Source organism: Actinia tenebrosa, unplaced genomic scaffold (genome assembly GCF_029948245.1).
Source record: "Actinia tenebrosa isolate PJP-AT-01 unplaced genomic scaffold, QUT_ActTen_1.0 PGA_scaffold14__42_contigs__length_11649687, whole genome shotgun sequence".
NCBI classification, from domain to species: domain Eukaryota; kingdom Metazoa; phylum Cnidaria; class Anthozoa; order Actiniaria; family Actiniidae; genus Actinia; species Actinia tenebrosa.
Window position 1 is genome coordinate 10,370,759 of NW_028292574.1, and position 16,014 is coordinate 10,386,772.

The 16,014-nt window shown below is 38.5% G+C and overlaps 1 protein-coding gene across 2 annotated transcripts; it reads right to left on the bottom strand.

The window, feature by feature from the left end:
• Positions 1-407: 407 nt before the first annotated feature.
• LOC116297526 (alpha-enolase) lies at positions 408-15,947 on the bottom strand. 2 transcript variants are annotated; one of them, XM_031705768.2, is made up of 19 exons: positions 15,818-15,918; positions 14,198-14,346; positions 7,531-7,626; positions 6,990-7,085; positions 6,683-6,741; positions 6,350-6,419; positions 5,903-5,970; positions 5,338-5,479; positions 4,975-5,064; positions 4,841-4,897; positions 4,642-4,722; positions 4,464-4,528; positions 4,179-4,233; positions 3,795-3,879; positions 3,337-3,366; positions 2,767-2,853; positions 2,234-2,342; positions 1,633-1,691; positions 408-928 (listed from the first exon to the last, which is right to left on the bottom strand). In XM_031705768.2, the coding sequence occupies exons 2-19, from the start codon at positions 14,322-14,324 to the stop codon at positions 862-864; spliced, it is 1,443 nt and encodes a 480-aa protein (XP_031561628.1). In that variant the 5' UTR covers positions 14,325-14,346; positions 15,818-15,918; the 3' UTR covers positions 408-861. The 2 variants fall into 2 exon arrangements, with proteins under 2 accessions (XP_031561628.1, XP_031561630.1); XM_031705770.2 differs by lacking the exon at positions 14,198-14,346 and having other exon boundaries at positions 15,818-15,947.
• Positions 15,948-16,014: the final 67 nt, after the last annotated feature.

Genomic DNA, 16,014 nt, shown 5'->3' on the forward strand with positions numbered 1-16,014 from the left:
TTTGTTTTTATTTTTTCTACTGCTAACCCATCACATTTTCTTTTTCTATTTTATTCTAGTTTCCCATCCCTTTCCCTTGTTTTTATTCCATCCTTTTTCTTTCCTACTTTATCCCTTTTATTTCCCATCCTATCATAGATCTTCTTTTTTTCCCTCCATCCCTCTTTTTTTTTTCCTGCATTATCCACTTTTCTCTTTTATTCGTTTCCTATCCTGTCCTATCCCATCTCATCCTTTTTGTTCTCGTTTCCTTTCCTATTCTATAATTTTCTTACCCATTCCTTTCCCCTATCTCTTTTTCTTCATTTCTTTTCTTTTCACTCATTACGGGTGAATCCAACAAGGGATATTGGTAGTTGTAGCTCATAACAAAAATAGTTTTTTTCGCCATACCAACTTTTCACAAATAAAATTTAATTTTCATACTTTATTTTTGACTTTAATAACTTCTCAGAAACATCACCCCTACTAGATAAATCATTACAACACTTCTTATTTGTTTATGTGACCTATAGATTCCCAGACTAACTAGAATGGTACAAAACAGTAGTGAAAAACTTGGTAAGAAATTGCATAAATTAGTAAGCTCAGTAGACCGTAGACCTACAAAACTTTGCACTAATTTCTACAATTTTGCTAGTCAACTTTTTCACCGATATGTAGTATGCACTCATATCTTTGCTCTTAACAACACTCACATAAAAATACTGCCGGATGAATAAGCCAAGAGCTCCAAAGCAGTAAATTACAGCTTATACCATTCAAGTTTGTCTGAGTCAATCTTGTCATCTTTTTAAGGTTCTAGAGGTGAAAGCCTTGTCAAGCTTTCTTTTCCACAGTCTTGGGCTTGCGTTTGTTGATTTACTTCAAGGGATGTCTGAAGTTCTTGCCAGCATACTTAGCATTTGAGCCTAGCTCTTCTTCAATCCTAAGCATGATGAGAAAGATACCAATTATCAGAGGTATTGGTATAAAAACAAAGTTGTCATTGTAATGATAGTATTGAGTGAGGACAGCAAACCTCATGGATAACCTGAATGATAGTGATCTCATGAAGAGATTTTATTCGTTTAAATAAGAAATTTGTTATCAATCTTCCTGCGACATGGCTGCCACAGGGCTCAACTAACGGTGGGTCAGTCATCAGTCATGTTCATCACCAAAATTAGTTTTAGCACAGTTATATAGAGGATATTACATGGGCGCATGGAGATACAAATTTTATCTTCGAGTGTTCAATTGAACTCGAGAAGATAAAATTCGTATCTCCAAGCGGCCATGTAATGTTCTGTTTATTATGTAGATATCGATGAAACTTAAATAAAACAAAAGCTCAAGAATTCTTTATTAAAATAGCAAGCCAATTCAACAGCGATATCTTCACGTGTGAAAGACGTGGTATCTTCCACTGGTGAAAGATATCAAGTTTTTGACACTAGAGAAAACCTGGTATTTCATCGATATCTATATAATAAACCTAATTATTGGATCACCATTACTACTCAATGACAGGTAAGGAAAAGATTTAACTGTTCCGATTATTTCCGGGCATTGTCTTATGACCAGCCCTTACCCTGGACCATGACGCTAATGAAAAAGTATCATAATTCAATGAATTGTAGATAGACATACCTGAGGAGTTGGTTGTACTTGGCAAGCCTTTCAGATCTACAGGGAGCCCCGGTCTTGATCTGCAGGTACAAAGAATAAAAATAACATACTCAATAAGCACATTGACTACTGCTATAAGAAATAATTGTGATAAAAGGAAAAATAGGGATTTACTATACATATGAACAATATAGAATTATTTCAACTAACCTAGACAAAGGGGAATGATTGATCTGAGACTGATAGGAATACTGACAGTTTATTAAGCCACAGTCATTAAACAAAGAAATGATACTCTAGGGAATGACACATGGTATTTAATGGAAAAGCATTGGATTAGGTCTATTACATGTTCAATAGACCTCTTCGGCTTGGGGTAATGTTTTCCCATTTCAGACCACATGTCATTCCCTTGAGAATAAGATTCTTTGTTTAAGCTGTATCCACATTCATGTGTCTTCTCATGTGCAACCGAGCGCAAACTTTAAACAAAGAAATGATACTCTAGGGAATGACATGTGGTCTGAAATGAGAAAACATTATGTCAGAGCCGAAGAGGTCTATTACTGCTTCAATGATTGACACAGGAAACCTAAGCACACGCTGGTTGCAATAGACTCACCTGTCCTGCACACAGACCAACTACCAAGTCAGCAATGAAGGTATCTTCTGTTTCTCCACTACGGTGGCTCACCATCACACCCCAGCCATTCTTCTGGGCCAGTTTGCAACTGAATAAATGCAAAATATAATGCATTCAATAAAATCGATGCACTTGGAACACAAAGAAAACTACACTGTAGTTTATAATTTTCCAACCAGAATCTCAACATTACAGGGTTAATAACCTTAAATTATTAATATTAATGAGGATAAATCCAATAGAATTCAGTCACCCAGGTGAAGTCTGTAAATCAGATACAGAATTTGTTCTCTTTTGCATTCATTTTTAATTGGATTTTCTCAGTCAAACCCACTCCAATCTCAAAAAATTAGTAAAACATGAAATTTTACACTTAGACATTTGACGAGCAATATACAATAGTTGTCTGGTCTGTATAGGCTTTACAATGGCTGGTCCTGGTAAATGGCCATATAGATTGGCGGCTCATTTGTATATATAACATGAAATAGAGCACATTCTTTGTTACTTACGCATTGATGGATTCGGTGACAGATCCAATCTGGTTGACCTTCAGTAAGAGACAGTTACATGCCTTCTTGTCAATAGCCGTTTGTATTCTGAATAGAGCAATAAAACAATACTATCAGATAATCAAATAATATTATCAAAAAATATTAATAGTACTTGGGAAGTACATGATAGATGAGTCGTTAAGCCGTGTGGGATGGGCTCGGGTGTTAGCTACTTGGGAAGCATGGGTGGCATAGCGCTAAGAGTGCTCGCCTCTCACCAACGTGATCCAGGTTTGATTGCTGGACTCTGTTTTGTATGTAAGTAGAGTCGTTTGTTGGTTCTATCCTGTACTTCAAGGGTTTTTCTTCGGCTCTCTGGTTTCCTACCCTCTGCAAAAATCAACTTCCATAATCCAATTATTCTATATGAAATAAGGGCCACAGGTTTGTTAGCTACCGGCTAATAAGTGCTACCCTCACAAACAAGGACAAGCCAAGTTAGTTAAGGGGAGAGGGGTGGCTGGGGCATTTGCAACAAATGTAAGCGTAGTAATGGATAATACTTTTGTTAGATATAACAGTTCTTACCTCTTTGGGTTAGTAACAGTTAAGTCATCACTATAAAAGAAAGAATAAGATGTTATTTTTTTGATAATAAACTACAGCTTTAATGACAGGATGAGCAGTAACAGCAATAGCAACAACAACAGCAGCAATAGGAAGAACAACAACAGCAGCAGCAACAGCTGCAGGCAACAACAGCAACAGCAACAATAATGGCAACAATAACAGCAGCAACAACAGCAGCAGCAACAACAGCAGCAGCAGCAGCAGCAGCAACAGCAACAACAGCAGCAGCAACTGCAGCAATGACAACAGAAACAACAGCAATGACAACAGAAACAACAGCATCAAAAACAGCAGCAACAACAGCAGAAACAACAACAGAAACAACAACAAAAACAACAACAGCAGCAACAACTACAGCAACAACAGCAGCAACAACTACAGCAGCAACAGCATCAACCATATCTTGGATAACTTACCCAACAATCTGAATAGAAACTTTTCCAGTAAGATCAGACCATGCATCCCAGTGATCCTGGTCAAATGCATCTTCAATAGAAACAACTGTGCAAAGAAAATAATTACACTCAAGACCATTGCCACAATCCTCATATTAACCACTATGCAAAAATAGAACTATTCAGTTTAGCTATAATGTTTTTCCATTTCAGATCATGTGTCATTCTCTGGAGAATAAGATTCTTTGTTTGAGTTGCATCCATCATGTGTTCTCATGCAGAACTGTTGAACAAAGAAACAATACTCTTCGAAATGACAAATGGTCCAAAAAGAATAGCACAGAAGCCCAAGGAAAGAGGCATATAGTAGAGCTATTAGCAGTTCTTAATGTAGTAAATGATTACCAGGATAGTCTTTAATGAAACCAAGGTAGATGTCTCTGAGTGCATCAGCTGTTACCTGGTTAAGTAATCATAAAAAAGTTTAATTAGATACAGTATACCACACCATGATACAGCGTGATAAAAGCAATTTCACATGCAAGATAGACTAAGTTGGTCCAGAACAATGGTTATTCAAATTGGTCAACATACTTATTTTTGGTGTATATCAAACCCAACTCAATAAAATACATTCTTTTAGAAGGCCTTTCTATCCTGAACAATGTATGAAATCATCATACAACTTACCCATTTGCTTGGATCTGAGTTCTTGTTCTTGAAGTCCAAATCATACTTGCCATCCTTGTGAAATTCTATAAAGAAACATGAATTTACTTATATCATATCATCAAGGAACTTGGCCATTAAAGAGATAAGATGCTATAATGATAAGACCCAGTAGAAGATGAATTCCATGTCAACTAACCAGAAGCTGCAACATCCATTCCAATTTCAATCTTTCCAGTGTATCCAGCTTTCTCTATGGCAACCTTCAGAAGCTCAAGACCTGGTCCAAAAATATGCTAACAGTTAAATCTATTATTTTAAAGTCTACTGAACTATTTCAAAAAAAAAGTTGAATAGCATAGCATATAGTGGAGAGTATAGATTACAATGATACATACCTTCTCTGTTGTCCTGGATGTTTGGTGCGAATCCTCCTTCATCTCCAACATTTGTAGCTTGAAAGAAAAAAGAGATAGTTACAGCACAATGCACAAAAGCATGACCACTCTCTGCTATCAATTCATCATATTACCATCAATGCCATATTTCTCCTTCACAACTTTCTTTAAGTTCTGGTAGATCTCAGAACCCATTCTCATGGCCTCACGGAAGCTTGAAGCACCTGGAATATATCAAGAAAAAGGTTTTAGTAAAGTTATCAAAACAATTAGAGTTTTTAGTTTATTCTGTCCTGTGCTTCGAGGGTTTTTCTGCAGGTCCTCAACTTTTCCTCCCTCCACAAAAATCAACTCCTAAATTCCAATTCGGAACAAGGGCCATAGGTTTCTTAGCAACTGGCTATTAAGTGGTACCCTCATAAACAAGGACAGCTTGTGTGTACTGCACCTCTAGCCATTGCCTTGACTTAGACGTAACTTCAAAAAGTTATACTAACCCGTGGGTAACAGCATAAATTCCTGCATGGCAAGCTTATTGCCAGCATGGCTACCGCCATTAATAACATTAAAGGCAGGGACAGGGAGAATGACGGTACTATTACCAGCCAGCTCTGAAATGTACTTGTAGAGAGGAACACCCTACAGAGTAAAAAAAAGTATGCTCTAACGTCTTGATCCCCTGAACCTCTTTTCTCAACAACTAATGGTCTCTTACAGTAAAAAAAGACATGGAAATAGTGAAGAAATAGAAAACGCGTGCGCATGCTGTGTGAAGTTATAAAGCACGCGGAGGTTGGCAGAACACGAGAGAAGTGTTGGGAGAAGCATGGCGCGTAGCAGAGTGCTTCTTGACACTTCTAGAGTGATCTGCCAACCCCCACATGCTTTATAACTGCACACAGCACAGCATACAAGTTTTTTTATTTCTTTTATAAAACACCAATAACATGAATGATGAAACTGAGAGTGTGCACGCACGCTGCGTGCTCTCATAGAGCACACACTCTCAACCAATCATTTCGCGAGATTTAGAGCAGTTATTTCATAAAGGAAGGTTATTACCTTGTGTGCTGCACCTGCTTTGCATACTGCTAACGACACTCCTAGAATAGCATTAGCTCCAAGCTTAGCTGAAAAATAGAACGAGACAAATTCATCTTTATTTATACAAGGCAGTTTTCACTTAAAGCTTGAAAAGTTCAGCTATCAGGCTTTACAAGTTTAAATAATTGTGAATATTCCAGAGAGCAATCCCTCATTAACTTGTCTCACAATGTCAGTGCACATAAGTGTTTGCTGCACATTGCTGCACAAGAATGAAACTGTCATACTTTTTTTTTGAAACTCTCTCAAAAAGAACTCAAGAAATTATTACACAGTTGAAAGATATACTTATAGTATGAAGAAACCCTTTTTGATCAAACTGAGTGGAATCATTGAAGATCAAAATATCCATAAGAACAACAGTTAAAATGGATAAAATATGGGACGAAATCCAGGTAATCTTACATTTATTCTCTGTTCCATCCAGCTGAAGCATGAACTCATCAATCCCTGTCTGGTCAGTAACCTCAAGGCCCTGTAGAATATTATAAGAGGCATATTTTAAAACTTTAAGAATAGAGGAAAGTATAGGTACATTGCTTAACATCAAAGAGACAAGGACAGGTATGGTGTAGCAACGGGGTAGTACACTGACAGGTACATGTGCAGTGCCGTTAAACAAATATGTCGTCTGTCATTTTGGGTTATTGTTAACCAATAGCGGCATCAGCCCTGTAACTATATCCTTTTGCCTTAAGTTACAAATGAATCAAAATTTAAAATGTTTAAAAAATATACCTTCAAAATCAAGGCTGGTCCAATGGCAGAATTGACATTATCCACAGCTTTCTGCACTCCTGGTATAACGAACAAATAAATAGCAAACAAACATTGTTAATACCTTAAGAAAAGTTATTGCCTTTAAAAAAATAAAACGTTGTCTCAGGCAAGCTGACCCAATTTCTCAACTACTATACCTCCCCAGGTGGCCACTGAAGATGTCTATCAAATCTCGATTGTACCATATGGAGTTTTAGTTGGGTATTACAGTTTTCTAATGGTATACTAATGATTCTAATAAAAAAAGGCTCTTTATATTTTTTACCTTTTCCAAGGAATCTTGCAGGATCCTGGTCCCGAAGTTCAAGTGCTTCGTAGATACCAGTAGAAGCACCAGATGGAACAGCAGCCCTGAACATTCCTATGTTAAATGCCATTCATAATATAAGTATGAAAATTTTTATTAAACGTCAAATGTATTGTCATCATCAACATCATAAATGACAACATCAAGATTACATCACTATCATTCTAATTATCATCACCATCTACATCATCATCATCACCATTATCATCATCATCTTCATTATCATCATGATTACTTATTATTATTATTATATTACTATTATTAGTAATAGAGTGAAGGCTTTTAACCCGTGAAATAAAAAACACTAGTCAACGTGTAATAGTCAAATAGACACAAAAGAAAACAGTAGAATTAAGATCTACTAAAGTGTATTAGTCTAATATCTATTTCATGGGTTTAATGACTTCACTCTAATATTATTATTATTATTACCATCACTATCATTCTCATTCCCATCACCATTAACCTCGTCATCATCATTCATTCAGTTTCATTATACCTTTAGATGTTGTAACTTCAACTTCAACTGTGGGATTTCCACGGCTGTCAAATATCTCACGAGCAAGTACTTTTGTAACGTTAGCCATGATATCACCTGTAAATCATATCTTAGTTTCAGTTAAAATGCACACAGAGTTTTCTACAAAACATAGAAAAACACACCCATTATGGATGCAGCCCTTTGCCTTGCACCAGCCATGTTTATTCTCATTGTTTCAAGACGTGTTCGTGTTGGTGGGGAAATAGTTATGCGTCTTTGATCAAACAATCACTTCTCTAAGTATCTAATTACAACTGCGTAAGCTAATATTGTAACATCTCCCCTTTTATAATGTTTGAAATACATGGCTGGGATGATATAGAAAGATTTTAAAGATTTAAAAAATAAATGACCAAACAAAATGGCTGACTAAACTACGAAATGATTGTGTGGATATTAAAGTTCGACTGTAACAAAATCAGTGTCCTATAAATGTTCGGTAGTCAAGTAAACCGATCAGGTTTCTTAACCACTCTCTGACTTCTTCGCAGTACAGGTGGATTGACCGCGGGTTCTGACGCAGGTAGAACTTGAGGTGTCCTTGCACTGTCTGCCTCTGGTGATGCTTGTGTGTCACTAGCTGGTTCTTTTGGTGCTTCGTCGACGGGCTTTAAAAGCTGTCTGTTTCGGCGAAGTAACTCTCCGTTCGACTCAACTAGGTAAGACCTGTCTGAGAGTTTCTCTTTACAGTTCCCTACTTCCCAGGGCTTGCCTCTCTGGTTTGGCGCTACTCTTACCTCTTGGCCTATTTCTAGGTCTGGTAGGACCTTTACATGTCTGTCGTAGTGACTTTTGGCTTTCTGGCGCTTAAGGTGGATTTTGGTTGTCACACCTTCCGCTACTTTGGGATACAGAAGGTTAGTTGCTATGGGGACTAGTGTCTTTGTTCTCCTAGACATCAAGCGCTGTACTGGGCTGCTCTGCATTCCTTGAGTGGGGGTATTCCGATAATCTAGCAAGGCTAACCACGGATCTTTACGGTCTTGCATGGCTTTCTTGAGCAGGCTCTTGGCTACTTTCACTGCTGATTCCGCCTTTCCATTTGACTTTGGGTGGTATGGCGATGAGGTGACATGTTTGAACTCCCAGTCTCTTGCGAATTCAGCAAACTCGTTGCTGACGTATTGAGGCCCGTTGTCGGATACCAGCACATCGGGTATCCCATGTCGACTGAACTGTTCCTTCAGAAACTTGGTAATGGATGCTGAGGTTGTATCTTTCAGAGGACTTATTTCTATGTAGTCTGAGTAGTAATCTACCAAGACTATATAGTCTCTGTTCTGCAGCGTGAAAAGATCTGTGCCTAGTCTGCTCCAAGGTCTGTCGGGTATTTCGTGCGACTGCATTGGCATGCTGGGGTTACTTGGTTGATATTCTGAGCACACATGACAAGCCTTTACTGCATTTTCGATGTCGTGGTTGATTGCTGGCCAGTAAACGCAATCTCGTGCTTTCCTTGCACACGCCTCGATTCCTTGATGACTTGAGTGTAACCTCGCGACTACTTCAGATCTGAGGGCTCGAGGTATGATGATGCGTTGATTCTTGAATAAGATGCCGTTGTGGAGTGTCAGTTCCTCTCGGAAATGCCAGTAGTCTCTGATAGCTACTGGTACTTTGTCACGTACGTCAGGCCATCCTATTAGTATAGTATTCTTAAGTGACTGCATTGTAGGGTCTTGCTCTGTGGCTTTTTGTAGTTGCGCTAACCTTTCACTTGTGACCTTTACATTGTCGAGGGGGTTGATTCCTTCTAGTTCTAGCGCAAACACTTGGAACTCGTCTCCAGGTTCTCCTTGGTCTGCGAGGAAGGCTCGTGAGAGGTGATCTGCCACGTACATTTGTTGTCCTGGCTTGTAAGTTACGTTCAGGTTGTATCGCTGTAGGCGTAATATCATCCTCTGTAGCCTGCTGGGTGCTGCTAACAAGGATTTCTTGAAGATCGCTTGCAAAGGTTTGTGGTCTGATTCTACTGTTATCAGCTCTCTCCGTGTGATGTACTGGCTGAACTTTGCACAAGCGAAGACGATTGCAAGACATTCTTTTTCGATTTGTGCGTAGCGTTGCTCAACTGGTGTGAGAGTTCGGGATGCAAACGCTACTGGTTGGCCGTTTTGAAGCAAGGTTGCTCCGAGGCCTTTCTCACTAGCATCACATTGGATAGTGACTTCTTCGCTCATGTCATAGTACTTGAGTACTGGATGCGCAATCACGAGTTGTTTAACTTCTGAGAAGGCTTTGTCGTGCTGGCGTGACCACACAAATCTTGCATTCTTTGTGGTTAGTTCACGAAGAGGCAGTGCGACTTCTGATAGTCGAGGGAGAAACTTGGAGAGATAATTTACAAAGCCTAGTAGGCTGAGTGTCTCTTGCTTGTTGGTAGGCTTTGGCATTTCGGTCACTGCTTTGACCTTATCTGGATCTGGCTTGAGTCCGGTGGATGACAAGATGTGTCCCATGAACTTCACTTCTTTTCTCCGCATGATGAGCTTCTTGCTGTTCAGCTTTAAGTTGATCTGTCTTGCTCTCTTGAGCAGACGTAGCAGATTTTCGTCATGGTTTTTGTTGGCTTCTGCTAATGTGTCACCGTAACCGACCACTAACATATCGTCGCGGAGCACTTCCACGCCTTCTAGGTCTCCCAGTCGCTCGTGTAGGGTGCTTTCGAATTCCTCTGGGGCTGAGCTGACGCCAAAAGGCATGCGTAGATATCTGTAACGGCCAAATGGGGTCCAAAAGGTTGTAAGCTTACTGCTAGCTTCGTCCAAACCGATTTGGTAGAACCCATCCTTTGCGTCTAACGTTGTGAAGACTTTGGCCTTGCCGAGTCTGGGTAGCATCTCGTCCATCGTAGGCATTTGGTATTTGGGTCGTTTGATCGCTTTGTTTAGATCTTTGGGATCCAAACAGATTCGTATCTTTCCAGGTTTGGCTACAACGACCATGCTGCTGATCCATTCGGTGGGTTCTGTCTCTTTGACGATGATTTTCCTTTTCTCGAGTTCAGCTAACTTTGTTTTGACTTCCTGGCGAAGCGTAACTGCGATTCTTCTAGGCGCGTGTTGAACTGGCGTGACATCTGGGTCAACTGCGATTGTAGCGTTACCAATGTTTCCCAATCCTTCGAAGACGTCTCGAAAATCTTTTAAGATACTTTCTTTAGTTAGGGGCAGAGTTCCGGTTTCTTGAACCGCGTGGACTTGATGATCGATGTTTAACTTGATTAGATCTAATTGTTGGCATGTCTCGGCTGATAAAATTGGTTTGTGGTTTCCGTTGACAACCTGAAATTTGAAGCAATGTTTTTCGTTGACCTTAAGTGTCACTTCACCTAATGTTTCCATGACTGATCCATCAAACAATCGTAGTTTGACATTGCTTTGCTTGAGCGTCGGATTACCGTCTTGGTTGATGATTGCTACATCCTTGTGGCTGATTACGTTACAGGTCGCTCCTGTGTCTAGTTGGCAGTCCAAATCCGTTTTATAACTGGAATTGGTGTTCATAAACTCAAGCTTTGCAAAAAGCTGCTTGCCCTTCGTTTTCACCGAACCAACTTCTTCAATCTTCAACGTGAATTCGTCGGATGAGTATTCTCCTTCTTCTGATTCTCCTGATTCAGCTGTCATCGCTTTGACATTGCTTGACCTCGATTTACACACAGACGCGAAATGGTTTTGTTTCTTGCACGTTTTGCATTCACGGCCATAGGCGGGGCAGTCTTCTAACTTGTGTTTCTGAGAACCACCACAGCGGTAGCACTTGTAACTGCTCGTTCGTCGACTTGTAGTTCGTTTACTGTCCTCGCTTGGCGTTCTGTGGGAACGTCTGTTGTTGTACTTGTCACTTGGCTTGCTTGGAGATTTAGGCTTCCGTTCTCGTATTTCATTGATTTCTTCGTTATTTGTCTTATCCACTAGACTCATGGCTTTTAACTGACTGCTAGCTAATTCACTTGAGCGGCAAATGTTGAGGTCTTTGTTGAGATCTAGACTGTCCTCTTTTAAAAGACGTAGTTTTGTTGCGTGTTCTCGTATACCAAGAACGAGTCGATCCCTGATAAGCTCTTCCGTTAACGGACCAAACTGACATGATGAAGCGCATTTTCTAAGGCGATTTACGTAGCCATCTACGGTTTCTTCTGGGCCTTGAGTACAGCTGTTGAACAGATATCGTTCGTACACCACGTTGCGCTTTGGTTTGAAGTAGGCTTCTAGCGCGTTTAAGCATGTGTTTACGTCGTTCTTTTCTTCGTCACTTAACTTGAGATTAAGGAATGTTTGCAGACATTCCTTCCCCATTACAGAGCGAAACGTTGCTAGTCGTATCTTTGGGTCTTGCTGGTACAGTCCGGTTGCGACTTCGTAGTCCTCCCACTGTTGTTTAAAGAAGTCCCAATTGTTTACTTGATCTCCTTTGGTATTCATCGGCGTTGGTACCGGAAAATGCGACGTGAATATTGGTCCTCGTGGACCGCTGCTGGTCGAAGCTTCCTCCTTACTTGACATATTACTTCTTCAATGCCTCGGCAGTAGGAACTTGACGGTTTTTTCAGCTACTTTGGAAGCGTTATTTCCAATTTATTTCTGACACCATGTTTCAAGACGTGTTCGTGTTGGTGGGGAAATAGTTATGCGTCTTTAATCAAACAATCACTTCTCTAAGTATCTAATTACAACTGCGTAAGCTAATATTGTAACACTCATGAGCACAGAAATCTTTGTTTGATTTGCATAAATTTATTCTCATGCAGTGGCAGATCCAGGGGGGTCGAAGGGGTCCACGGAACCCCCCTTGAAGGTTTGATCTTTTAGGTAATAGAAATATGTCTTATATAAATTTTGCTTAAAAGTATCCACAAAGATAATGTTGAACACAAAATGATAGATATTTGCTGTTATATTGTTTAATTTACCTTTAAGTTCCATTACTAGATAGTAAATTAGGTGATTAGAGCCAATTTTTTTGTCAAACAGTTTAAAAAACGGAACCCCCCTTTGAAAATTCCTGGATCCGCCACTGTCATGCACTTGAATGTGAGGCTACGCATGGTAAAATCTATTGTTCTAGTCAACATGGCTGCAACAAGTAAGGCCCATCCTCGCCACCCATTGGAAATTCCTTCCATGTGGAAATGTATATTTTCTTGAACTATACAGTATACCCTCCTCACACCCTTTACACCCATTCAAATTCATTCCCCCTCTGTGAGTGAGGTACGGATATTTTTGAGGTAAACAATATACCCTGCCTAGGACTTCCCCACCTTTTGAACATTCCAATCCCTTTCTGTGAGTGAGGTATGGTTTTTTTTTCAGGACTGCAACTGCATGTCATTTCTAGCACAATAATACTTTATGTTGGAGATAAAAAAATAAATCACAGCCGAGAGGAAGGATTAAAAATCTGTTCATGGTTAACTTCATGTTCAAAACATCGTTAAAATGTTTAAATATATCATAAACCCTAAAAACCCATACATTCGCCTACAAAATAATCGTGTCAAACTTTCCAAATTCATTGTTAATTTGGATGCTGTCCAAATTAATCGTTATTTTGGATAGGTTTGAAAAATTAAAGAGTAATAATTACTCTAATTATTTTCTAACCTATACAAATTAACTATTAATTTGGACAGCATCCAAATTAACGATGCACTTGGAAAGTTCGGTGATGTAATTAATGAGTAATAAGAACTACAAGCTTCAACAATTTGGAAATAATTGGATTCGAAAAATCCATATGACTGGATTGGACGAGGCCATATGCTGTACCCAATTAGGTCATTTCCAGAATTTTTTCCTCCAATTATTTCTAATTTGGATAATATGTTGTTCAGTTAATAGGGGAAAAAATACTAAAACATCCTAATTTATTACACATTTAATTAAGGATGATATCTTGTGATAAAGCCACAAATAAAAACATTATCAGTGAAGTGATACAATATCCCTTGGTGGTAAACTGTAGACTGTTTTACTGTATCAAACCTAAATGTATAACAAATAAATTATTCATGTTAAGAGCCCGTTCAAATCTTTTATCTACTTATTTTCCATATCAAATTCCTTATTTATAGACTTGCTTGTTTACAATAGGATATTAGAACTTGTGGATAAAAACTATATCAAGCTCTTAACATGTTATAAACCCTATTTATAAAATATAACACACATGCTGATTGACTGGTTACCATGTGTATATCAGAGGACATAGAAAACCTTGTGCAAAATACTTTTAAAATATTTCATTAAAAAAAATTGTAGAAAAATAAAATGCACACAAATATCTCTGTACTGTGATATAAACACTTTGGGAGCTGTAGAACACTGAGAAATGAGAAATGCTATGCTTGCTTCTCTCATGCTCTACAGCTCCCAGCATGTTTATATCACTGTACAGAGATATTTGAATGCATTTTATATTTCTTACATTTTTTATTGGCCTATAGATCCCTTGCAGCACTTTGGAATGCAGCTCCATCTCGGTGACAAAACAATAGGTTCCAATTCTCAGAAGATTCGAATTCTTTTGTTTCGTCCCCCAGATTGAGCTGCTTTGACGTCACATGCAAGGTGTCTATCATAACTATTATTTACAATGCAAAAATAAAATAGTTATTCACCTTTATTTGCACCAGCTAGGCTCACCAACCTACAGGATAAATGTAGTTGTGGAAACCTAGTGGTTTGCCAAGCGAGATTCCGAATCGTGAGGGACACAAAAGGTCTGAGTGCTCCTGCCAGGGCCATACCTCATTCCATCCCAGAATCCCTATTGGCAAGCATTATTAGAACTGTACTGGTCTATTAAACTCCAGGTAACCCAAGGAAGCCATGAGGCTATAGCCCTGTTTACACTAGCGATTTTTGCTGGGATTTTTGCTGGGATTTTTTGTGATTTTGTCCATAATAAATAATGGTAAAGAATTTACTTGTAAAGTTTTTTTCAGGATACCAAGATTTTCCTAGACAAATGTCTCTTTTGAAGGATGAGACAAAATATTTCATATTTCTGAAAATTGCCACAAAAATCGCAGCAAAAATCGCCAGTGTAAACGGGGCTTATAAGAGGAAACTTCTCAATAACCAAAGATTACCTCTCCCTCCCCCTAAAACATGTGTTTGTTCATGTGTACATATTGCAGATGAACACTGCTTTATCATCACAGAGACCCCACCACCCCCTGGACATATCCATAGTGTGCTTCAAAGTTAGTCTTACAATAAATGAATGCCCTCAACTATATATTATATATTAGAAAGAAAAATTTTATAGAAGAGCTTTAGGAAATAGTTTAGATAAATGGAATATTCTTTATCTTTTATTCAATAATGTATTTATTATTCTTAAGCCTCAGTCTAGATATAAGGAAACTAGTGAATAAACCAAGTCAGTTTGGAGGCATGTTTTCCCTCCCTATCTTGGACCACATGCCATTCCCTTGAGTATTTTTTTTTATTTTAATTTTAAGAAAATTGGATGTTTTTCCAACACAGACCATTTCATTCCCTTTAGTGTTATTCTTGTGTTTGCCAGGAACAAAATCTTAATGTTTTCTGATCTCAGACAATATCATTCCCTTGAGTATTATTTCATTCTTCTCATATCATCATTAAGATTTATTAATATGGAATGGAAATCAAAGCAAGAATTTTATCTCCAAGAGACTGCAAAAGGGAAAACATTACCCCCAAATTGACTCGTCCTATCATGGCATGATTACTAATGAATTGTCATTTTGACAGATGTCAGTAGACAGCTTAACAAACAGAAACGTAGACGTGCTGAAAAGCACGCCTTATAAAAACACCGAAAAGAAAAGTCATACGAGAAAAGATGATCCAAAACGGTCTCCAGGCATTCTTTAATGCTCCAATTATTACCGAATTAAGAAATTCTCGATGATCAATAAAACAGCCACGTTTAAAAATGTACACGTTTTGAATAAATTTTTATCAAACCCGGTTAAAAAAGTCTTGACAATTAAATATTTTTAGCGCGGCTTGTCAAAATTGCACCAAGAGCTATGGATCCTTAATTCAAAGAAGATCGGTCTTAAGAAAAGAGAACTAATTTATTTAGAAGTAAGAAAAAGAGAAAGAAGCTAGATCTGAACATGGTGTGACCTCTGCTTCGAGTCTGAACTGAAAAGGCGGCCTTGAAAATCTGAAAGCACTTGCTTTATCAGGAAAATTTTGCTGAATGTAGCTAAGAAATGAGTTTAAGGATGTATTTTACTCACCAGAGAGAGGAAAAAAGCTTGAAGTTTCAGCAAAAATGCAAGCAAAAGTTTAGCACAAATGCACAGATCCCAGGAAAAGGATAAAGTGAAGTGTGGACCAAGTCACGACCCTGTTTCGATATAACGAATAATTTGATTGGACAATACCAACCATCAGCTGGACGATCCAAATATGGCACCAATTCAGCCAATCACTA

Coding starts and splice junctions, on each gene's coding strand:
- LOC116297526 (XM_031705768.2), bottom strand. CDS start 14,324: ATGGCCCTGGCAGGAGCACTCAGACCTTTTGTGTCCCTCACGATTCGG. Junction 4,898..4,974: donor GGAGAAATATGGCATTGATG/GTAATATGATGA, acceptor TTTTCTTTCAAG/CTACAAATGTTGGAGATGAA. Junction 1,692..2,233: donor TTGGTCTGTGTGCAGGACAG/GTGAGTCTATTG, acceptor TTGTACCTGCAG/ATCAAGACCGGGGCTCCCTG.